Consider the following 25,185-nt stretch of genomic DNA (forward strand, 5'->3'; position numbering starts at 1 on the left):
GACTATCTACAAATCTACAGAAAATTAAAGTAGCCACCGGCAATGCCTTCGGCATATTTTCTCCATGGATATACACAGCACAATAGTTCCCCGCCATAGCTCCATGGCCTATACATGTATAACCATAACGAACACTTCAGTCATGAACACTTGAAAATCGATACCGACATTTCAAAGCGCATTAACTGAAGAAGACTAATCGATTATTCACGTCAATGACTAAAACGGCTACAACGGCCAATTGGAAACGAATCAGAAACCAACCGAAGTTGCAGGTATTGGTACATGTAATTTGGTTACAACTTTAAAAGACTGAAAATGGGGAGGGACATTATTAAGAATCTCATTCAGGAGGCCCAGAATTGCAGTTTAAACAATAATTAAAGGAAATCAGGGGAGTCTTCTTGAAATAAGGGGCTGAGTTGTGAATCACTGCGAGGGGAAGTGTGAAATTAAGCTACGTTGAAAATGTGGCCTCCGGTATAAAGGCGGAATATTTGTGGGGAAAATTGGCAAAAGGGTTTTCATGTAACAAGGAGGTATTTTCCCTTTGTGGGGATCTATTCGCTCAGCCAAACGATCGGGAGACAATACGCAGCCGGACCACCGCAGACTCGAAGCATAAAAGCCGAACTAGGAGCATTGCCAATTTTGCTCCCAACAAAGAACCGGGGTACGCACTCTCATTTGAAAACGGACGCTGGCGTTTCGAACAAAGGCTGAACTTCCACGTGCTTCGGTCAGCGACCAGTGAGGTACGAGATCGATTTTGGTGTTTGACAAACTTTTAAAGACAGTCTACACCAATACGGGAACAGAAATGACATATGTAATCATGCAATTACGTCATATCCGAGTCAAGTACAATTAAACGAAAACGACTTTAGTGTCTGGTTTTCTCTGGTAAACTTATTTATTTATAACGTGGATGGAAGGTGGCTATTATTCATAAACAAAATAACACAATAAAGCAATCTACACTGTACAGATTTCAAACTTATAACTGAGTATTTTCTTTATACATAGTAAGCGTTAGATATTTAAGCAAGGAGTATACATTCAGCAACAACTGAAAGTTTTTTTCGAAATGCGAACTATGTAAAACAGTGAACCACCTGTGAAGGATCAGGATTGTTCAAGATACTAGGGAAAACCGTAAAAATACAGGTCAATGTAAGGCATTTCCGGCCGTGCACAGGCGTTGTTACATAATTGCGGTTTCGACATAAACATGACGACTTCCAACATTATTTTACGAGGCACCAGAGTCATGGTAGGAACAATGGTCACTTGCAATACTTCTCGAGTAGAAATAAAATGCCTGCTACCCTGACTTATTTGGATTACCTTCTCATGCATAGGCCTACCTGAATGATGGTACATGTACATGTATATAGTATTTGTGCTTTGAAGCACAACCCATAAAATTGACAAGATTTCCCAACTATCCATTGAAGATAAGATTCCTGGTGAATCAACAGTGAGCATGGCGGCCTCGAAATACGTTTGACCAAAACACGATGTTGGCGTAAGCCGAAACACTGTACATGTATACGGAATGATGTCAACAAGGCAGTTTGAACGATATGAAATTCCAAAATGCCGACAATTTCAATGTTGCGCAATGAACGAGCTGCATCGCAAATATCCCGATATCAGCTACACAAGGGCAGTTTTGGAACTACGTTACATCAACGTACACGGTCAAAATGTGCCTTGAATGTATATAATAAATAAGTTTGATAATTGTCTTACAAAAATGCTGCACTTTCCTTTTTACGTTAGAAGCCATAAAATGGTCAAGAAAATGATCATTTACATCCGAACACTGTATCAAACATTTTTGTACATATTCAACAAGCCCTGTGTAACGATATCTTTGTAAGTATAACCTTGTTAGTCTGCTTAGTACTTACTTGGAAAGTAAAAAAAAAATTACTAAGCATTGAACTTTTCCGCTTTCAATTGGCATCTGCAGTTTGAACGGGAAATGCTGAACAATTTGTGTAAACCTCTTTTCCGTAAAACGGGCTCAACGAAATTTCGGAGTCGAGTAAAGAGATCGAGGGCCAGAAGTTGGCCAGGCCCCTAACTATTTAAATGATACCGTACATAAATGTCAATGGATGTAAACTGCACTTTCTTTTCACTTGGAAAATAATTTCTCTCAACTCAACCTTTGACGTCAAAACCAAAAACTAACGCACAACTTAATATTGGTTCGTCTCAGAGTAAAGCAAATGACACAAAATAAATTTTTCTATCCTCAACGAGAAACAAAAATAAAGAAAACTAGAGAAAGAGCAAGGCTCTCAGGTGACAAAGTTAATATTTTTTTCTTCCGTATGAACAAAAAAAAAAAAAACGGGAAAAAGAAAATAAAGACTTTTCAACAGACCCTGGTCTAAATATTCTTGATTATTTACAGTCAGTGAAATGAATTGTACGCTGAAAAGGACTCTGTAAACTGTCCTTCAAAAATGTGATACGATTTCTCCTTTAAAACAAATCTCTTAATTAACACCCTTCGCAAAATCCATCATCGAATTCACTTTTACGCTCTTCCTATTTGACGCATGTCTCCTTACAAATACATGTACAACATCCACAATGTCTTACTAACACTCTTAACTATACACCTACGTCAACAGTATGCACTCAAACTTCTAAATTTTTCTATTCTCTTTCTTTTTTTTTGTAATTGTTTTTATTTATTTATTTTTTTTGCTAGGTTTGTTTATTTTGCTCACCAATGTGCACTTCTGATTTATCATGTTTTGAATTTATTTTTTTTAATCGACACTTACCTAGAACACTATTTCACATATTTACATGTTTTTGATGGAAACTACATATCTCGACATGCATGACTCAGAAACCCTCCCCCCCTCGATATATTTCAACACCACCACGAGATTTCTGCTATCTTTGCAACGAGCACAATAATCTCTCGGTTTCTAGGCTACAGAGGCAACATGCGGTAAATGAAAAGTACGAAAATAACTTCAACAAAACGAGTTACCGAGAAATGAAATAAATAATGTACATGACATATTGTATGCTTTTTAGCATGGCTCCTTTCATGCAGGCGCGGCGCTACAGTAACTTTTAAATGCTGGTTTATACAAAATTATATCTCTTTCTCTTTATATTTACAAATTTGAGTACAGTACATACAAAACAAAAACAGAACCAAAATAACAGTTACATGTATATACATACCAACGGCCGCTCTAAGCCCTCTGAAAATAATGTTTAGGAATTATTTCCATTTTCTCCCCGGGAAACTATTTGAAAATGGAGAAAGTGACTGAAACTGACTGCATGTTACTTGTTAACGCCACCGGGACAAATCCTACAACACACGTACAAATATATCTATAAATATATGTAAATATTTGCAGTATGCAAATTAATAAATAATAAGTCCGATATACAGTTAGTACTCGGCCTTAACAGGCTGATAGAAGTACAGGGATCAGATACTTGACCAATCACAGACGTGTTTAGTTACAGCTTATAAAGCTACATGCTTAGTGGGCACGACCGTGCTTGGCAGGTAGAAAAAACTGTACCCTTCAAAAATTGTACCATTAACTGCATAGTTTGTTTGGGACTACAGCAAATTGGATGCCTTTGAGACGGCACACTCAATGTGGCCAGAGTCTTGTTGCAAAAAAGCCTACCAAATAAAATCTCCAACCAAATTTTTTTAAAAAAAATATTGATTGCTATTTCTGCCATTCCCAGCAACCCCTCCCCTGAAATATCCAACACCCCTCCCACACTGAGAAAAACATATCTTTGCAGTGTGTTTGTGGGCGGATGGGTGGGATGGAGGTCTTTTTCCCAGGGGATTTTCATACTCTTGATCTCAGCTGCCTGCTATCAGTCAACACAAATTTCTCAAAAGTTTCAGAGCTTCTTCATTAATTGATTTTTTTTCCTTGTTTTTATGTGCCCCTTTTCGAAATGAAACTGTAAATTTGTACAGATCAGATAATTTTCCTGTACACAACGAACACTTCTTTGCATTGCATTTGCATAATAAGGAACATATTTTCTTACACACTAACTGTACAACAGCAATTCTTACACTGGTGCACCATAAATAACATACCAGCATTTTATTGTATTGCAAGGAGTTGGCTTACGGGGCTTATGTTCCTTTTTTTTTTAAAGCTTCTTTTTTCTTTTTTGTTCTTATTTATAAATCTCCATTTTCCAACTCATGGTTAGCGAGTGGTCATGGAGGAACGTTTATACTTCGAACCCCATCACACCTATTCCATGACAGCAATAATATCAGTGATATCACTGCCCACCAAACCCACTTGAACTAAAATCAAAGCAAAGTCAACAAATCTATCCATTCAGATCTTTTTTCATCGGGAAATGAAGCAAATTTCCCCTCCCCCCACAAAAAAGAAATCAAAGATAAAAACGAAACTCAAAACCACATTCAGTATGTCGAAATAACGACTGGAGTGTCTTCCCAGTGAACTGTTAACTATGCTTTGATTTAAGCCCAAGAAATTCCTCTCAAAATAATAAATAAATACGCGCTCCTTTACTTGACTAGTTTCATCCTCGATATGAAAGTGAGAGTTCACTTACAAGTTTCTAATCTATTCCTTCTTACTACGGCTACAGCTTCTATTAAAACCATGTTCTAAGACCTTTGTCATTCACCACATTTCATTTGCATAAATGTACAAGTATTTATCATGGGACAATTCTACCATTGCTATTCTGATCTTGGCCAAGCTTCTGGCCGGAATGACACCGTATTAGTAATTCCTATGCAACCTTTTTTTTGTATTTTTGAATGTTCAACTTTTTTCTAAACTCTAAACATGGAAGGACAAGGGAACAAGGGACATGCCTGACAAAAGATGACTTTGACTGCATCGATGACGAATCCTAGTTTTCCGTGGTTTCTTGGTGACATCATGCTATGTCATCTGGGTTCATGATCTGTACAGAAACAAGAACAGACAAAATCCAGAAATCTTCAGACCAGTGTTCTCTCAGCAACCTGAAAGTACTCACAACTGCATACAAAATGTTAGTAACTATCTTGTTCTTGCTACAAAAAACACCCTGTCCACAATTAGTCGAGATTGAAACATGCTAAAAAACAGTCCCACTAGACTTTGACCTTTTGGTTAGTTCCAAATCCTGCTGGCTTTTAAAGCCCACCCCAATGGCAATAAAGGAAAGATTTTTTTGGTTTCTTTCTCTATCAAGGAAGATCCACCTCCTCCAGGACCTAAAGCTCTTGAAGGGAATGAGATTAAACAGCCAGTCATCTTGATCTTCTAAAGTAGCCCATAAAGTAAAACCTAATCCTGTACACACTCTGCATGTGGCCAACCCTAAGACAAGAAAGAAACAATTTATTAAAGTCAATCTATGTCGTACTTACAGGCTTGTATGCTTTGCCTGGGTTGTGCTCGTAAGTCTGGGGTTGGGATAGACAAAACTGGTTTTCTGTTGTCTTGCGGTAAACTGGATTGTCAAAATGCATTGTGCGCTTGCTGTTTCTAAAATATTTCCTGGGAAGAAAAAAAAATAAGAGAACACAAGGTAAGTATCTTTCAAAATGTGATCTACATCCTGGTTTGTTAGCAAGCAAATAACCTGCAAATGTGTAAGACCAGGAGAAGGATATGGCCATGGTTAAATCCGTGGGAAGTGCAAAATGACTATGCTCACCTGTATACAAAGACAATCCCCAGGACCAAAATGCACAAGATGACGAAGATGACGATAGTGACGGGAACGATGACAGAGACAGGTGTGTGATCTCCCGATTGAGGCACAGGGTTGATCTCGTTGCCCTCGTTGTTCTCACCAGATGGCGTCTTTTTGCCTGGCTTAGTGCCAATGTTGTTGCCCATGGTTGTGGTCGGGAATTTGGTGACAGGGTTGGGCTTAGGGTTGGAGGGTGTTGGCTTAGGGTTGATGGGGGAAGTTGATGGACTCGGGTCGATGGGTTTGGGGAAAGACCCACGACAGGTACGCATATCTGAAATGAGGTCAACTCCATCGGGGCAAAGGCAGGTGTAAGGGGCGGAGCTCTCAGTGATCTGGGGGGTTGCCACACAAAGGTGGGAACAACCACCGTTGTTGCTGCCGCAGCGGTTTGATGTGCCTGCAAGATAGGAACGAGAACACGCTCAATTACTTGATAATCAGAAATCTGGAAGAAAGCAAAGGAATGAAGAACTTCCTGATCCAAGACTACTGCAATGGATTTTGTTCAGCAGCGGTAAAACAGTTAATGATGTAAGCATACCAGGCAAGATTTACTAAATCTTCACAGGGAGTTGAGGTATCGATGGGATTGATACTTACGGTTTGGTTGTCTGAGTGGATGGTACACTTGAATGTCCATTGGTGAATAAAGCGTGGTCAGCAAGGTCTCGCGATCCATCCCAGTGAACTTGTTGGCCCGAGTGATGCACTCTCTCTGCCAGTCAGTCCAGTAGACGTGGTCCTCAAAGACAGAAATGGAAAAGGGGTGGGGTAGCAGGGAGGGGCTGTTGAGGATGGTGCGGCGGTTGTTGCCATTGAAATCCACAGTACTGAGAGTGTGAAGCTTGGCGTCGATCCAGTATAGACTCTCGCTGGCATAGTCAATGGCGATGCCATTGGGCCAGGCCACCTCCACTGTGACAATTGACTGGCGGAAGTTGCCATTCATACCCGCCCTTTCAATACTTGGGTTCTGTCCCCACTCAGTCCAGAACATAAACCTGTCAGTTTTCGGAAACAGAATGCATGATTAATTTAAAGGGAATTTGTATATTTGTACAATGAAGACTAAATTCAAACAGTTCATCAGAAAGATAGTTCAGTTGCATTATCCTTAAAATTTATGGCACTAACTTCTTGTGCAAAGAATCTCCACACACTTTACTCATAATCACGAGAAAAATGACAACTTAATTTTGGCTACTTGGTAGAGGACACACAGCAGACTTACCCAGTTTCTGGATCCACAACGATGGCTCTTGGCTCATCAATGTTTTCAGTGTAGAGGGTCTTGGTGTCACCAGTGTTGAAGCACGTCACACCCACCGAGTTATTACCAGTGTCGGTCCAGTAAACCTTACGGTAGATCCAGTCCATGGCGATGCCATCAGCAGTTTCCACACGGTCCATCAGTGTGACTGGGGCACTTGTATCAGCACCACTGATTGAGCCCCTGCAGAGGTAATTAATACATATTACTAACTACGCCGAGCTCGGGCAACTACTACAAGAAAACCAACAAGATAAAATACTTTGGCATCAGGATATGAAGGTGGTGTTTTTGAAAAAACCTCTGTGAAAATTTTAAAAACAATGCCATGTGACACTGTGAAATGGTCTTTGTATCAATGAAAATGGACTTGAGAAATGCTTACTTGTAGATTTTCTCGTCGCCGACATCTGTCCACAGAAGTGAGCCTGTTTGTACATCAAAGTCCAAAGCCACAGCACTTTCTAGGTTGGAGTACAGAGGACGGTAGTGTTGGGAGTGGATGTCAAATCTTCGGATGTCGTGTCGGTTGGCAAAGATGATTTGCGGCTCAGGTCCCAAGGCGCGGCAGAACTGGCCATGGTGTTCAATCAGGTAGCCTTCGTCACAGGTGCACTTGTAGCTACCTTCCAGGTTGTCGCAGCGCTGGCTGCAGATGCCCGGGATAGTCTTACATTCATTGATGTCCACACACTGACCGTCCACCAGCTCATAGCCATCGCGACATGAGCAGTAGTAACCAATGGGGAGGTCGTTACAGATTTGATGGCAGCCCCCACTGTCAACGTCACACTCATTGATATCTAAATAGATACAAATAACAACGTAGTTATGTAACTAAGAGCGAATATGTACATGCAAGAGCTCATTCCTTCTTTGAAGAACAACACACACCTCAATGTAGAAAAGCATCCGTGCCAAGCAGATGTAGCCAACCATATCATTCAAGCACATCCCTTGATATAAACTGTCAACAGAGTTAAACCAGTGTCCACCTGGTTAACCGACTTGATCATTAACAACAAGACCAACGTCTCTGACTCTACTCAGAGCTTTTGAAATGATGAAACCTCTTCCCTACCCTGACACATTACATCTCCCTACCCCCCAGAACACTAGCCAATATCTACTCACTGCAACCGCCTTGCGCCTGCAGGGGTTCGTCCTCCCAACTGCCACAGTCATTGACCTGGTTACACACCAAATCCATTGAAATGCAGGCTCCATTGTGACACTGAAACTCGGTATGCTCAGCACACTGACTAGGCGGCACTACAAAGAAGTAATTAAACAGAAAAATCGTTTTTATATTTCGCTCAGTAAGATACCATTTAACAAACTGTAAATACACCACTTGCTAAGCATTTGTGTAAAAAGAAGAACTTATGGATATGAGGTTTTAGTTCAACTCACCTGAGCATCCCAATTCATCAGAGCCATCTACACAGTCACGCACAGAGTCACACTGTTTGGATCCATCAATACACAGTCCATTGTTACAGGTGAACTGAAAACCAGCACATGTCTCCAGATCTGTAGAAGTTAGAAAAAAAAACATATCTATCACTCAGTCCTTTATTATTTTAAATATCTGTGCAGCTTTACAAAGAGGAACAGCTGTACAGTTTGTTCATTATATTCATACGACACAAAAACATGCCTGTTTGTACTGTATATGTGGATATCACAAACAGTATGCAAATTTTTCCTAACATCACATAGCCTGAAGAGAAATACTTACGACAATCTAGTTCATCTGATCCATCTGTGCAGTCCCTGTCGCCATCACAATTCCAAGACTCATGAATACAATCCCCATTGGCGCAGGCAAACTCCCTGTTGGAGCATGGCGTGGAGGGCTCAGCCTCACATGAAGCCGGCTCATCTGAATGGTCCAAGCAGTCGCTGTCGCCGTCACAGACCCAGCGCTGCGGGATGCAGAGGGAGTTGTTGCAGCGGAACTCGGTGGGGGCACAGGTGGGCTCAGGGCAGCCTTGCTCGTCCGAGTTGTCCCCACAGTCGTCTTCGTGATCACAGTGCCAACGAAGTGTGATGCATTTCTGGTTACTGCAGGTGAATTCATTGGCCTGGCAAGTCACATCCGCTGCAATTAACAACATGTCCAAGAAAATAAACAACAGCGACGAACTGCTATCAAGACAGTTCACTCACTTTAATTTACAATGGCAATGGAAAATCTAAGAACATCTCATCAATGAAAGCAATTTGTTTTCAAGCTATAACCACCTTTCAAAAAACTTGATAAAAAAATCTGTTTAAGAAGTGTACAAATAGGGGCAAATAAGACAAGACTACATACCACAATCCCTCTCATCTAAGCCATTATCGCAGTCCAGGTCGTGATCACACACCCAACTTCTTGGGATACAAGTGCTACTCTCCCCACAGCTGAACTGGTCAGCACGGCAGGTCTTTTGGGCTGCAACAACAAACAATATGACTGTAACGTCAAAATCAGGCTCAGGACCTTTCCTGTACTGGCGAACAAGTCGAACTCACATCAAACATGCCTAACACACATGTGGAACAATGTAAGAGCAGAAATTTGGCATGTTTCAATCCCAAACCTAATGCCCCAGACAACACAGCTGTTCTAGGCGATAATGGAACTGGGTTGAAGACTGGAAACGGATTAGCAAGTTCAATAAACACAAGATCTACATGTATACTGTGAAGTTCAACTGGCAACAAGAAATTCCTGAAAACATTTTCAATGCACCTTTAGTATGGAAGGGAAATCAACTTCACAACCATGCCATGAACCTACTTGAACCAGCAAAAATATAGTGGCCCAATTGTCTGGTTTTTATGCTAATGTGTTGTACAATTCAGCCAATGGGCCGACTGCACTGCAGACAGCATGTTATGCCAAGCAAATCCCCATTCTGCCATTCTGGATCTCTAGAGTCTACCTAAGTTACATCCCTCCCAGTGTGAGCCAATTCAACCCAGCCTGCATTTTGCTGGGAAAATATGGTTTGCCGTCCAGTAACTAAGAGCACCACTTCAGAAAAACATACTTGGATGACATCACAGGAGAAAGCTTCAAGTAATATGGGGATTTTGGGACATGCGGATAGGTCTGGTGGGTAATGACAAAGCTATTTGAATGTCCTTGAGTTATACAACAGAAGAGAGTTTGAACCCGAAACCAAACTTGAAAGTGTAAGTAAGCCCCCAAAACAGTGAATGCATAAAGTGTAAATGCTTTGAGCTGCATGTAGGTTTCAACCACACATACACACCCACATTTTATGATGCCAGGTGGAAAGAAATAAACAAGAGTGTGGGTTTATTGACAGTTGGATCCTATCAGCGATGATCAGGCCATTTCTCCTCTCCATTCCTACAGGTAGATGTTATGTAACACCCCCAGCGGAAAGCAGCCAAGCATAAATAGTTCTTTTCACAATAAATTCCCTGTCCTCTATCTGTTAAGGTACAGTCCAACAATTTTTCTTTTCTTTTTAAAATTCCACTCTTGATTTTCTAAAGCTGTGCATCAGTCTCAGTCCAAGATCTGGAAACACGTTCATCTTCATCTCAAACTTTTCTTTGAGCTTAGTAATTCTACTAATTGTAAAACCCATCCTTGCTTTAAAAAGTCTGAAACAACCTGTCAGCATAAAATCTCAACCATTTTATGACACTAACGGGACAAACAGGTAATGGCCTTAGGTCTGTCACTTAGAAAACCTCAATTGTTACTCCTGTATGAGAAAGAATGTATAAATAATGGATCCAGAACTTTCAACCCAAAACCCAGATATGCAAATAATTATGATCCTGTACTCAACTACAACATGCACCAACACATCTCTAATGGCCTCATATACAGCTCCATGGACAAACCTAGCCAAAGTTTGTACTTTGTGTATAGTCACAGTAAATCCCACTAAGGCTTGGACAATAGCACCTGGCTGCAGCAGGCTGCATATTTTGAATATAAATAGAATGGAATTTGCACTCAGGATGGGCCAACAAAAGAGGATGGCAAGGTTTTTGATCAACTTCTCTGAAAAGAGTGCATATGTAGTTGGATGCCTAAAGGCATGGATTGTAAAGCTTGTACTATTCAAAGGGGAAACTCCTTAAAAGTTCCCCAACTCAACAGACACATTAAAAATGTGACTGTTGAACTTAAAAAGAATGTGCTTCCAAAACATCAGTTCAATGATTTCCGATTTCAAAAATAAATTAGACCCCCTTAACAAACCCTGTAACCAGATTTGTTTTGAGGATGGACCCTTGATCACGCCATTCCACAGCTATATTGGAAATTCATCAGGCATGACCTTAAATAAGCCCAACTTCCAGACTCTGTAGCCTGAGAAAGCCATTAGTTGTGGAGTTAATAAGGTGGTTGCACGAAGCTAGGGGTCCATGCACAGCACCCTTGTAGACAGGTGACGAGTGGTGAGAGGAAACCGAGGTGTCTACCTTACCAAAATTCACACATCAACAATTCTCCAAAAAAAATTGTGATTCTGCGAAGATTTTACCAGTGAGGATAACTCAACTTGGACCGTTTCTAAATATGTAAACATAAAAGTGAAACAGCTAGAAACCTTGGTTTAATGTCAGTGTACTTTTTAACAGGGACAAGCTCCAAGGAGAGATTTGAATTTCGATATGAAAACCACTTTCTGTTCTTTGCTAGGAAACAAAACAAAACCAAAACATTCTTACAGATACTCAGTGTTGAGAGTGGCACTGTTTCCAGTGGAGCATTTAGTGCATCCAAAATGAAGGTTTGATTTGAGAAAACAAGTAAAGTTAAATCAAAATGTCCAGTCCCTTTGTGGAATATGCCTAGCCAGCCTTTTACAAGGACAAGTGGTTTCGGATTGCTATTTTGTGACCCTTGACCTTACGGTGAAATACATGCTTTCCCTATTTGCTGCCTCTCCCCCCAAGGGCCAAAAATCAAAAGGTTGGGGGCAGCAAATTCATTTCCAGGGAGAGGTCAGCCTGCAGGTCATGCTGGGAGGGGGGGCAGGCCCTCAGGGGGCAGGCAGAGAGAGGCCAAGTTCTTTTCCTGTTCACCATGGGATGTTTAGGCAGTAAGACGGCTTTCTTTCAGTCAGGTTTCTGATGTCCAGCACAGTTCTGCTCAAGCTTTCGCAACCCAAGAGACATTTGGGAGGGGGGGTATCATATCACCGCTAGAAGCCCCGGTTTTCATTAAGAATCATTAGGTGGGTGCACTGTATTTCGACTCAAAAGAGAAAAACGAACTAGGCATATGCTGTGCTAATAACAGAATTTTCAGTTCAGTGATCCAGAACTTCTGCAAAATTTTCCAGAAGTTTTTGTATCGCTTATTGGGGTTAACAGAAACAGAGCCCAGAATAAAAGCTGTGTACATGGATCAAAGAGTCAAAGTCAAGGTGTTGTACTTTGGAATTGAACACGACAGTCAAACAACTGATAAACACTTCAACCAATGTACCTTCAAAACGTGAAAGCTATCGTAAATGTTATCCTGTATTTACTGTACTACTAAGCCATGAGTATTGTGCTTTAGTGATAAGATACGGCAAATAGATTCTTTTATCAATGCTGTCTGTTCTGTTTCCTAGTAAATAAGGCCACTGGTAAAGTCGAAATCTAATCTATACACATACACACAACTACACACATGTACTGTAATTTTCAACTACTAGCGCATGTGATGAGTGAGCTCCGTAGTCAGGAAATAAGTAAATTTGATTGGAACATAACGGTCGCCTTAACTACCAGCACCTTTACTGATCTGCATGTCATGTAGCTCTATTTTTTTTATCACTGGAAGACATATTGTCAGTTTCAAACCGGCATCTTGAATTTGGGTGCAGGAAAACAAACACTGTGGGGGTATGGGATAAGAGATGGATTAGATTGATTTATTAATAAAAGGAAACCTACCGCATCTAGTAGCATCCTCATCTGAGCCATCTGCACAATCTAGATCTCCATCACAGTGCCATCTTCCAGGGATGCAATGCTCACTCCTACATTCAAACTCGGTAGAGCTACAGGTCCTGGGTGCTGTAAACAACAAGAAATGTACAAATACATCAAGTCTTTATCAAATAACATTAAACAACTTGTCCAATTCCAGGCTGTAGTTCTTACATTAAGACAAAGAAATTCTAGCATTTTATCCTGGTTTGGCAAACACTTTTTGGGTGATTCAGTCATAATTATTTGACCTTGCTTAACACTTTCAAACTACTTGATATATTGATCAAGCACCGGGCGCATGAGGGCCATGCATCGTATTGAATTCCCACAACCTCTTGAGAGCAATCTCCCAGTATGCTGGGGCATTTTAGAGTACCAAGCAATACCAGCAGGTTGCACCATCTACGTGCCCACCTCTCCTTTACTGCTTCTGAACCGGTGACCTTCAGGAAAGAGGAAAGTGCTGCTGTTACTATAGTGGCAGGTGTGAAAGCGCATTTTCGGCCTTGTTGGAACCAGGAGAGCCTGGTCACACCATGTGGTGATCACAGATTCATGAATGGCACAAACTGAATCACGCAGACACAAGGAAACTGGAACTGATGAAGTCTGAACCATCCCTTCAAAGGTGAAATTCTCATTTGTCCAGAGTTCACAACTTAAAGCACCTGAATACTACGAACTCAAACCAGATACTAAACAAGAAATTCAAAACTGCATTCAACTCTTTCAGTATAACCCCTGCTGTTTTCTTTGTACAGGAAGTGACATTTTTTTAGGAAAGCATTCAGAACACAGTGCCAGGCTCAGGCTGCAAGAACTCTTTCACCTCTCCACCAGGTGGTTTTACAAGAAAAATGGAAAAGGTCTGGGAAAATGCAGGCTAAGCAATATTTCACTGCACAGATCCAACTGGGCGGATTGGGATTTGGGAAAGCATGTAAAAAGGCAGAATAGAGTGCTTGCCACGGCAATATGATTAAGACCAGTCCCCAGTTCAACCAGTTGACTGGTGTAGTCTTTGCACATTCTGTGTACAAATAAAACTGATTTAAAAAACATGTTTACCAACTCTGAAGATTAATGGTAGGGATATCGTTGGAACACTCAATGGAATTTAAAGGATTATTGAACTGAAGCTATTTTTCCCTTAGGGCTGTTGACTGGGAAGCACATGTATCATGTGAGGTTTTATTTGTATTGTCTGTAAAGGCGCAAAATCAATGAGCAACACCTGTGAAAACAGGAAACAAATCACCTGTTGTGACCACTTATGGTTTATGTAAACAAACCCAGTTACTTATTAGGATGTTGCTTACAACGGAACAGCATTACCTGCATCTCCAAACAGTTGAAAAGGCAAAAAACCATCCTATTTTTCTTGGTTTTATTACTGCTGTAACTACAATACAAAATTTCCACATTGGTGATCAAACATTTCCGGGTATGCTGCACTAAATAGAATACAACTAATACCAGCACAAAGTCAGGTGACAGAAATAACCGAAGGTGTGTCATAATGCACTTTCCACGGTGACACTGAACTACTTTTCAAATAATTTTCGGTATTTACAAGGATTCAATGCAAGTCAATATGTCTTCAGGCCCTGTGCCTCAATATTCAAAAGTGAAATGCCCATCTGTGTCGAGAACTCTTTCGAATGCAAAATGATCTGCCAATTCTGTATCAAATACTTCTTTCATATTCATATATTTTTTCAGGAAAGGGAGACGAGGAGAACTCTGACACATTCTCTTTAAATTTACGTCTCAGCTGCAGAGTGGCTAATTAGGTTACCAAATGCGCATGTCAACAAAACATTTTACTGAATCGTAATATGACTGGCAATCTAATATCCGCTAATGATCCACAAGCCAATTACAAGAGCAGTCAGTCACACAATTCTAAATGAAAGGACACATTAGCATGATGTGTTTGGAGTCATCCCAGGGCCCAGAGATGGGCTGAGCAGAAACCACAGCTAACGAAGCCTCTCATTGGACAAGGCACACTAGGGATGTAAAACCTCAACCCAATAGACATCCTATTGGACCAGGATGCTCTAGTCTCATCAGCCAGAGTGTAAAGATGAAAAGAACGGAGCCTCAAGTTCTGTGAGACCCTTTTTCACAAGCTTTCAATTAACTAAAATGGTATTACAATGCGCATCTATTTAGCTATATTCATTTAAAGGAACATGTCTCATTTTCCTTACAATAGAGCTAAGTAAAATTTGCCAGGCTTTTCTTGTTTAGAATATTTTGGAGATATTCACGAGCTGCACCAACTTGGAACGTAAAATGTGCAAGTGGTATGATATCAAACCATCCCAGACTGATGATCTAATCCACTGCAAACAGGATTTCTGTTCAACTGTTGAACTTTCAGGGATCAGTTTAATTAGTAAAATGTTTTACACTGTTCTTCAAAAGATGAATATAAAAGAATTATTATACCCCCACTCATTTTTTTGTCTAGGAATACAGGTTGAATATTTTTCTTTCTTTTTTTTAACTTACATGGTAGGTTCCAAGTAAATCACCCCTTGGAATTAGGGTTAATGTCAACCCAACTACTTTTCGCCGCCTGTAAGCCTCACATTACACAAAGACTGCACAGGCATGGACCTTTTCAAGCTTAGGTAAATCCCTTTTCAATAGGTACCTGCTGACGGCATCCCACCAACAGGAAATTTACACAAAGCTCCAAGTGTTGTGAACTGTTCCCACAATAAATACCACTTTTCAAATATGTAAATAGGGTGAGGTGAGCTGTGTAAACCTTGAATTCCATGTAAAATTGGGCGTGTAGTCAGTGGTGCCACTAATGATGGCCTGGTGGGTGAGGTTACTGTACTGGTGTGTACAAAGGTCACAGACACTGAGCCACCAGTTGCCTTCCATTTTACCATCTCAATGCTTTTCACAGAAACTAATTTGAAAAGTATCACTTCACAAGCTTGCTGTCTTGGACAGAATTTCCGGCCCCCTAAAAAATCTGTTTTAAGTTGCTGAAGACAATACTATCTACATGTGTTTTATTCCTCCATGGCTACCTGTCTACTCAAACAATTAAGTAGTCTACCACATTAAACCGAACTCCCCCACCTCACAAATTGGGTGCACTGTGTTCTAAGGTAAGGCATTTAGTTCATATAAACCGTTTAGTTGTATAAACCGTATTGTATAGACTGGTTCTTGCAACAGTGAAATGTATATCTTGCCAAGTTGTAAAGGAGTCTATCGCTACATGTACTTGGCCCTTCGTGCAGGTTGACTTTGATGAGTCTGTTCCAACTGTTCAAGCAGTTAATGCTGACTTCGATTTGGGCATGGAGGTAGAATACCTCCATGATTTGGGTAGCACTTAACACATTGCATTTTTATCTTCTAAAGCCTAATGCAGATTAAGCTTATTCAACAAATATATCAGTGCTAGACTTAAGCAAAACAGTCAGTTTGTACTTAATCTCAATATGGTGAGTAGTTTTAAGGGCTACAGAAGTAACTGATCCGCTGACATAAAACTAAGTTTGGGATTATAATACACATTTCGATAGTAAACTCTCTCAGCTATATAACGCTTACAAGTTACATGATTCATCCTCTATGCGAGATTTCTTCCCTCCAAAGATAATTGCATTTTAAGAGGTCGAACATGTATTACCAAGGTCAAAGGTCTAACAAAACCTTGCCATCAAAACACTTAATGGAGGGAAAACACAACTTGAGGAAGGGGGATCATTTAATAGGTATCCGGAGGTCACTTGGATGACTTAGTTTTTCCAGACAGTCAGTATGGAGTCTCCTTAAGAACTACTTCCTTTACCCACCCCTTACTCATCATACCAGGGTCGGTCAAAGGAGGGTAAACAGGGTCACGTACAGAGCCAAATATGGTGAAAACCGTCTTAGAGCCTTCAAAAGTGCTGATGATTTTCTAACCGTCGCTCTACAAACAACTTTTTACAAGTGGAAAACCCCAAAATTAATAATTGCATAAAGTTCAGTCGTCTGATAATACGACTACGGGTGTGATGATGGGCGAATCAGTTCCATGATGTTACTAAGCCTTAAACCCTGTTCATGGCATTTAAACTCAATACTTTCAGATAAAAATCCTCATTCCTTTAACCCTCTACCCAAAATGGAGGAATAAGCCATTGAACAAATTCATGACACGACGACCACGCCATGCCGCGTTAATCAACTCTGCATATTAATGTGCCAAGCCCATCAGCCCAACCACCCAGTTGGTCCGCGTAGGCTCAGTCGATGTATGACTGACCAATCCCGTGACACGCATGATGAATAATTCATGTTTCCTCGCGCCACTGATTCACAAAATACAACGCATCATCATAAAATGGCAACCAGCCAATGAGCATTGCGCACTTTCCCGACGAATCATAACATTGAAACAACAACACGCCCGGCATTTTTACTACAGCCGGACAGCATGCTGTCCTTGTATCAATAGCGACACGCATGGGAATCCAAGTGACCATGCCTGTCAGCAAGGGAAAAAAATAATACATGAAAAAAATTTGAAAAAGTCCTCTGGTAAATTTTCGTTTATGTTACAGATTTTAATAGTATTCCAATTTAACGAAAGGCCATTAAAAATAGGCCTACAGTATATATTGTAACGGGGCCTCGCACTCACGTTGAACTTGGATTGTTTACATTTAACGCTACGCCTAGTCAATTAAAACCAATGAAGGTTTTACAGAGTGTTAAAAATATAAAGGGGAAATATTATACTTACGACAATCGTTCTCATCAGAGCTGTCGCCACAATCATCTTCCTGGTCACAAGTCCAAATCTGTGGGATACATTTCCCGTTCTCGCACTTGAATTGATCCGGTCCGCATTGACCTACACAAGAAAGCAAGCATATTTTGCTGAAATCTTCGGAACATGGCTTTATCGATGACTACGCCTAATTTTTCCTATGAAAAAATGGGAAATTAGGCCGCTGCAAAACAAGGGGAAACCTGAGAAAGTGAGATTAACAGTCGCGCCGGTTTGCCAGCAGGCCTGGGCAGCCAGACATCATGAACATGCTAGACTATGCTAAGGCCCCTATGCCTCATCATGCACATCACTCAGTCTGGACTGTCTGGCTACGCTGGCAAAACGCCGGCCGGCAAAGATGATTTAGATTACGTTACACAGTTCTGTACACAAATGGAACAGCCAACCATAAAACAAAATTCTCATTTTATTCGTCAGAGCTTACAAGAGAGAAATACTTACAAGGTCAAAATGAAAATAGGCATAATCTTCAGGCTGCCGTGCCCGCCCAATGCGGCTTCGCTTGGCCCAAAAATGAATGGCGGGACCCTCGTGCACGTTTAGTCAAAACAATCAGCGAAGACCGTAAAATAACCCGACAAATACTTACTTCTTACTCCTCGAAAGCACAGCACAAGTAACACCAAAAGTAATGCAGATAGTAATCTCAACGTATGTTCCATTGTTGATGCAAAGAAAAGCGCCAAATGTTAGAAAATCGATGTATTTCCTCGACTGATTTCTGAGCACTCCAAGATGCGTTGTTTTCTACCAAGCCGTAACGTATTCTGATCAAGCCGGCACCGCGCGCGGGCCCGGCATGCCTGGGCAGTAGTAGTGTTTTGGAATGACGTCACGACCAGCCTGCCTAACGACTGTGTGCCGCGCGGGCAAGTGACTTGGTACGCTGCCAAGAGATAGGGGAACCACGCCTCAATTTAATACAGAATGTATGTGCACCTACTCTCGAAACCATGTCCGGGCATGAGGTCTGCATAGGCTGGCCATCGGCCAACTGAACTAATTTGAGTACTCCTTATGAGCATTTTGTGTTATCTTCACGGTAAATTGCGCGACATCAAAAGGGTCTATAACTTATTACTGCATTCAGATCCCACTAAAAATTTTTGTGCATCAATTTCGTGTTGACTAGAAGAACGAAACTATGAAAGAAATTTACAATATTAGACCACATAATTACCAACAATAAGTCAAACGACTAAATAGCAGTATTTTGTGAAACAATGGAAACAGGCTACACAAAAAAATTAACTAGGAGACATAGATAACCGCATTAGAGATATTATTCGAGCTACAAACATCCCCATACGTGAGCTTAATTTTAACCCTAAAAGTCCTCAATCCTCAAACAGGTGAAAACCTGAGGACTGTTAGGGGTGAACACTTCTAATGGGGCGTTTTTCTCCTGCGATTTGTTGGAGCAAAATCGAATACAGGAAAGGAAATTCTAAATCGTTTGTGTATTTCTCAAAAATATTTCAGCTACGTCATGCATGGTAAGCTGTGGTTTTTCATGGCGAGATGAATACTAAGAATTTTAAATGCATAACTTTAAGTGTTACGTTTTTCTTCAAGTTGTTGAGCATAGGCCTGTAACTTTTGTTGAGGAGAGACTTCACACTATGCGTCGTGTGTGCACCCAATCGCTCACTGAACGTCTAATTTGCGATTTCTTCAAGAAACTGGTTTGTTTTAATGATAATTTATTTCTGGTAGTGACACGAAGGATTCCTCAAAAGCCTCCTCCTTGGCGCTGTAGCTCGCAACCCTGAAGAAACCTGTTGAGAGGAGACTATGAGAAGCAGTTACAGTTTTAGAGGTGGGTGGAAAACCCCAGAGGAGTTTTCTGGGTAAAACCCACGGAATCAGGCAACGGAATCAGGTAGGGACTGAAAATCCAACTCACATGTGGACTGTGCCGGGGAATCGAACCACTATACGCCAACCCAAATGTTTAACATTTGTTAGAAAAACCTGGCTCATTGCTCAAATGCTGTTAATATATAAAATTCGTATTTGAAAAGTCCCTGTTTAGTCGGTCTCTGATGCTTAAAAAGAAGATTAGCTTTGAATGCATAGTTTCGTGCGTTTGACGGATAGGACCACGTACGCTCGAGCAGGATGTAGGCCTGTGCTGGAGCCGCAAATCTGCATTTTGGGGACTCCCCTGGCCCCATGCGCGGCTTTTCCTGCCCTCTTTACTTTAGGTTGGTACCATTTGGCGGAGATTGCCACAAGAGGCAAAAAGCTGTCGTCCAAAATTGAAAATATCCGGGATGGTGGGTCATTGGAAAGTTCCTATTTTTGTAATCGAAGCTACAGAGCATTCCGCACGTCTCTGCGTTTACCGACAAGCGTCTGTGCACGCGTTAAGTGGACGCCGCTGATCGCTGTAAACGCAAACAGGATGGTCCACTCGTCCTATCCTGCAGTATACCAGGCGGGTCATTTCATGTACAAATCGAATTTCATTATTGTTGGGCCTATAACCTTTAAGTTTAGTTCATGCTTCCTTGACAAATAAATAATAAAGAGTTATTGTGAACCACAAAACCAATTTTCCCACGTAGACTATGACGGGAGGAGTTGGGAAACCCATCGGGTGACTTGCCCTTTCATGCAAACTGGTTTCCCATTCCAAGGTTTCTCCGTTTGTTGACTTTACATTTTGTGAAGTGTGCCAATATTTGATGACTGCTGTTTGAGTGATACTGCATAGGACGCAGTGGGGCTTATTTTTAGCCTTTGTTGACCCACGGTATGAAGCTCCAATTTGATGTGAAAGGTCCATATGACTCGAGAAGATGAAAAAAAAAATTACTTCAGCTGCTGGTATATGACCGGATCTTGTCTGTTATTTCTGGAAAACGTCGGCAAATTGTTGATTGAAATAGATCAAAGAAAATCAGAGCATAGAACATTTGACCAAATGTACGAATATTTAAATATTTAAATCTTGCCGATCACGGGCTTATGACCCGTTCAACGGATGGGAACGTATGGTCGCTGTTAATGTTTTTTAAATAAAGATTGCCGACGGAATACGGTATGTAATTTACTTTATTGGCTGCGTAGGAAGCCAGGTTTGGGTAAATTAAAATGGTGTACATAAAAATAGTTCTCTAAAACTACAACGAAGGCACCACGGTTTCTTTGTGCATGTCAAGAAAATATCGCGCGCGGCTTAATCTTTTATCACGAATATTCAAATCGCAATGTTTGGTTGATGATCGGATATCGATATATTTGGCACAGCCCTATATCTTCCATGTGTTTTATCGAAATCGGCGTTGGCTATTTCTGAGGAAATGTTCACCTTTTTGGGGCATGAGGTAACTGATAATGAATATGGGTGTAGCTTCCCCGATTTTCATTAATATTGTTCAGTGAAAAACCAAGCAGCATTCCAGACATTGTTGCGGTTTTCGCCTTGTGAGGCTGAGCTTCCAATGTTCATTTCTTCACTGCATGAGAAGACGATCGCTTTCAAAAACCGCAGCCTTTCCTTTCCCGCTTGAAGCAACACACAAGAGCAGAGAAGTGTATTCCAGCATCTCAACAACATCAATTTTCCGCAGACAAAGGATTCTAATTTCTTTTTAAAAGAGATAAAGATACGTAATATCGTCCCGCTGTTGGCATTCGCGTATCCGCAAAAGTTATGAAAGAATATATTTTATTCAAGTAAGTTTACTTTCGAGAAAGAGAAGCCAACTCTGTGTTTTAAAAACATAGTTTAATATTGCTGAAGACCATTTCTTGACCCTCGACAGTTTGTCCCCAACTGTACAAAACAATGTGGAACTCACTGAAAATTAAATTCCACTAATTATGTTTTGTTTTGATGAAAGTAAGACCCAACTTGTAGGCGTTATGACATAAAGCTGCCCGTTCCGTCTCACAATTCAGGGTGCAATTATGGGGGTCGACCGTGTATGTCATGGGTAGGCTTTATACGTGATGGACTGATGAACATAAGGCCATGACCTGTAAAACTGCTTTAATTACTCCATCCTCGATAGTTACCGCTGCTGTCGTAATATTGGTTTTGAAGGTCGATGAAAGTTTTGATACCCCCGAAACTGGCACGTCTGGTGTTCTTCCCATGAACTGCAGGTCGAAATCAGAACAAGGTGGGCCATTTTCAGCCTCAAGGCAATTCTCATGGTCAACGTGGTTAGATATGGCGTCGTGCCGAGCTGAGGAACTCATGAAGTCAAGTCTACCAGATTTACTAGAAACGCCAAGTTAAATTGTATTATATCCTCGCTGCATCCTCAAGACAGGACATGTATTCTTACATGCTTCCCCTAACTGAGGGAAGTGCAGGAACCATGGCGAAATTTATGTACACATGCATGATTTTGATCCTTATCTAAACAATAACAAACAGATCATTGACCAGAGCCGAATGGAGTCAAAAAGTGGGAGGGACAGGAAGTTGTGGTGCAATTGTGGTGAGAGGCGACGCCGCCAGCTTACAAAATGTGAAGCACATGCTGAGGTTCACGTCAGGTTAACATCGAAAAGCATGAAGCTGAAAGCAAACTATACATGCACTAGGAGTAAAGGCGTCCATCTCTTTGTGAATTTGTCCATTGGGGTTTGTGCACTGTTAAAAAGTTGGCAATCATATTGAGCGTTTCATTTTTCACAGAAAGTATGAAATTAGCTGCGTGGAGTATTAATTTTTGGCTAAAATATGACCGGCCATAGCAAAATGGAAAAGATTTTCACTGGGTTTCTGAAGCCCGGCATCCTTGATGAAATTAGACTAGAATATGCTAAATTTATTGAGGCGAAGCAAAGAAATCATTTTACAAGATGAGGAGACTTGACACTTTGGCTTCTGGACTACATTAGGCAGGACGTCTTGTAGGATGGAAACTACGCCGACATATGTTCATTTTCGGAAATAACCATTTTCGGAAATAACCGTTTGCCAGTTAAAACTGGCAAACGTTTCTTCAAATTCTCGGAATCCAGGTGAAGCATGGAAAGATCTTCCACTTGTCAGTAAAACCTTGCAACCAATCGTGAGTTTTAATAAGCATGTCAAGGAGCACACTGTAATTTGTATAAAATAGTAATTTGAGTAACTTTTAACATTATTTCTTACAGGAATTTCGATTGAATTTGATATTCATCGTTAATGTGCTTATATACATGTACATGTCTGGTTTTATGATGTCTTTCTACTTTAGCTATGTATGTTTTATGTCTTGTTTATCTATCAATGATTTTCCTCCGTGGAAAGCTATGCTGTGCACTAATCGGAGTTTACCCTCATTAAAGATTACATTCACAAAAGTGAATAAATAAAGTAAAAGACTCCAATTACTATAATGTGCATTACGAATTTGTGCATTACGAATCAGTTCTTCGGGAAATCCTAATTCAACCGAATGGGAATGGATCAGTGATAAAAAGAATATGGGGGTAAAATAATCATGCCACTTTGAAGGAAACGACAATGAAGTCCACACTTCCCGGATTCTGAGTTATCTTGTCATCTGTTTGCGTATGCCACGAGGTATTTGGAAAGAGTTTTCACTTGCCGGATTCACTGTTCAATGAAAAAAACGCGCCATTTCAACTCATTGTTTTGGTTTTACCATACTGTGTGTGTTTGGAGTGTGTTCGACGAAGGCAAAACTCCAAGCAGGATGTAGGCAGATAGACACTGGAGGGCACGGCCTCCTGTAATGTGATGAGCTTCGACCAGGAAATCACCGAAATTGGGTCCAACAAATTCAGTCAGCCCTCAAAGCAGGTCTTGAACGGCACTAGGGCTCCAAGTTGAAATGATCTTGATAATTGTCACCATAACCCAGGAATGGAAATGATATGCTGAACCATGATCCATTTGTTCGACGTGTTTTCAAATAAAGACTACTCCAGAGACGGGAATATGACGCTTTCTTGGGTACGGGCACCACAGACTTCAATGGATCATAAATTGAAGTATACTGTACATTAACCAATTTCACCGACAGGGTGGGTACAGGGGCATAATGTAATCGCTATGAGCGATTCCCCAAACCTTTACAATTTCCCACGGCCATGAACCGAGAGTTCTAGTCACGAGATGTTGTATCAGCAATAAGCAGCAAAAGCACGGGTTTTTTGTTTTGCTTTGGGTTCGTTCAAGCGTAAGAATGACACGCCGACAAAAATCATCGAACCATAAATTCTGTGGAAGTGCCATGACGTCACATAGCTGGTTTTCTTCAGGAAGTTCAGGGCCGGCTTCAGCAGAATAAATCCCAGTCGGCAGAGTAATTATTTCCTTTTATTTCCACGAGTGTCCCATTTTTCGTTAATGACATCAGTTGAAATATTATCATTTCTACACATTTTTCAGTAAGACTTTCTGACAGTTTTTTGCGGCATCCCTGCTTTTTTCCCAATAGCTAGCTTTTCTTTATGTCACTGTTCCACCTTTATATTTGCGTACACGTGTTTGTACTGTGAAATCAAATTAAATCACAAATCAAATCTTGACAGTTTCGTCCTCATCAAATTGTTTGAGGTCACAAGTGGAGGCCATGTGCATTTTTCTTTGTATTCTCTAAACGGCGTACACTAAACTTGTAAAACTTGGTAACACGGATCCTAAAAGTCTGCTAAACTTACATGGAATGAATTGACATGACATGAAACTGAGTTTACAGAAGACATCCGACTTTTTCGGACATCCGGACCGGAGACAACTTGGTGTTGCCGGGTAATGAATCAAGGATGGCTGACCTCACTCTTTTCTGTTTCCTTCCACTTGGGTTTCGTTTATTGATTTCACATTCAGTCCTACCGTCTTTGCATTCAGCTTAACATTTCCCATTTTCCGCCACTTCAACTTAATTATGCATATAAAACATACGCAAAACTGGTTTCTACATTTTAAACTTGTGAAATGTCCCCAAACGATAAGTTTTTTTCCGCAACCTTACAAAAACTGCTTTTGGCTTTAAAATATGAAGCAAGGTAAAATATTCAAGTTCCCATTTCTGCCCCATAGTTCGTCAAAGTTCAACCTAAGGGCTCGAGTCACATGCTTTTAAAGACGTATGGTTTCCCCCTTTTCAGGACTCTATCATGGCTAAACTTGGTGGCAAGTCACGTGTACTATATAGTGCATAAATGACTCGTCCGTCTGTTACTGGAAAATTAGTTTAGATTTTATTCCCGAGGGCATCACAGCATCATTTTAATACGGGTAAAGATATATTGGAGGGGTATATCTACATGTTATAGAGAGTATTATACAGCCTGTTTTAAATCCGGGTCAACTTGATCTGTTGTATTATAATTCACTATATTTTCAGCCTTTGCTCAGCATTTTAGCGATTAAAACGCTACCAAGTGAGGT

The 25,185-nt window shown here is 40.8% G+C and overlaps 1 protein-coding gene across 1 annotated transcript; it reads right to left on the reverse strand.

The window, feature by feature from the left end:
* Positions 1 to 889: 889 nt before the first annotated feature.
* LOC110977692 (very low-density lipoprotein receptor-like) lies at positions 890 to 18,626 on the reverse strand. Its single transcript, XM_022232021.2, has 13 exons — positions 18,406 to 18,626; positions 17,766 to 17,876; positions 12,959 to 13,081; positions 9,351 to 9,470; positions 8,772 to 9,134; positions 8,444 to 8,563; positions 8,165 to 8,302; positions 7,416 to 7,833; positions 6,992 to 7,213; positions 6,361 to 6,761; positions 5,719 to 6,157; positions 5,429 to 5,558; positions 890 to 4,977 (listed from the first exon to the last, which is right to left on the reverse strand). Exons 1-13 carry the CDS (start codon positions 18,476 to 18,478, stop codon positions 4,951 to 4,953), a joined length of 2,685 nt encoding a protein of 894 aa, XP_022087713.1. The 5' UTR covers positions 18,479 to 18,626; the 3' UTR covers positions 890 to 4,950.
* Positions 18,627 to 25,185: the final 6,559 nt, after the last annotated feature.

Source organism: Acanthaster planci, linkage group LG12 (genome assembly GCF_054643075.1).
Source record: "Acanthaster planci isolate LZ-2023a linkage group LG12, COTS_SCS, whole genome shotgun sequence".
In the NCBI taxonomy this organism is placed as follows: Eukaryota; Metazoa; Echinodermata; class Asteroidea; order Valvatida; family Acanthasteridae; genus Acanthaster; species Acanthaster planci.

Excerpts from the sequence above, each read along its gene's own strand:
- LOC110977692 (XM_022232021.2), bottom strand. The coding sequence starts at position 18,478 with ATGGAACATACGTTGAGATTACTATCTGCATTACTTTTGGTGTTACTT. Across the intron at positions 8,303-8,443 it reads TGATGAATTGGGATGCTCAG|TGCCGCCTAGTCAGTGTGCT; the intron begins GTGAGTTGAACT and ends ACTTCTTTGTAG. Across the intron at positions 6,762-6,991 it reads GTTGTGGATCCAGAAACTGG|GTTTATGTTCTGGACTGAGT; the intron begins GTAAGTCTGCTG and ends GAAAACTGACAG.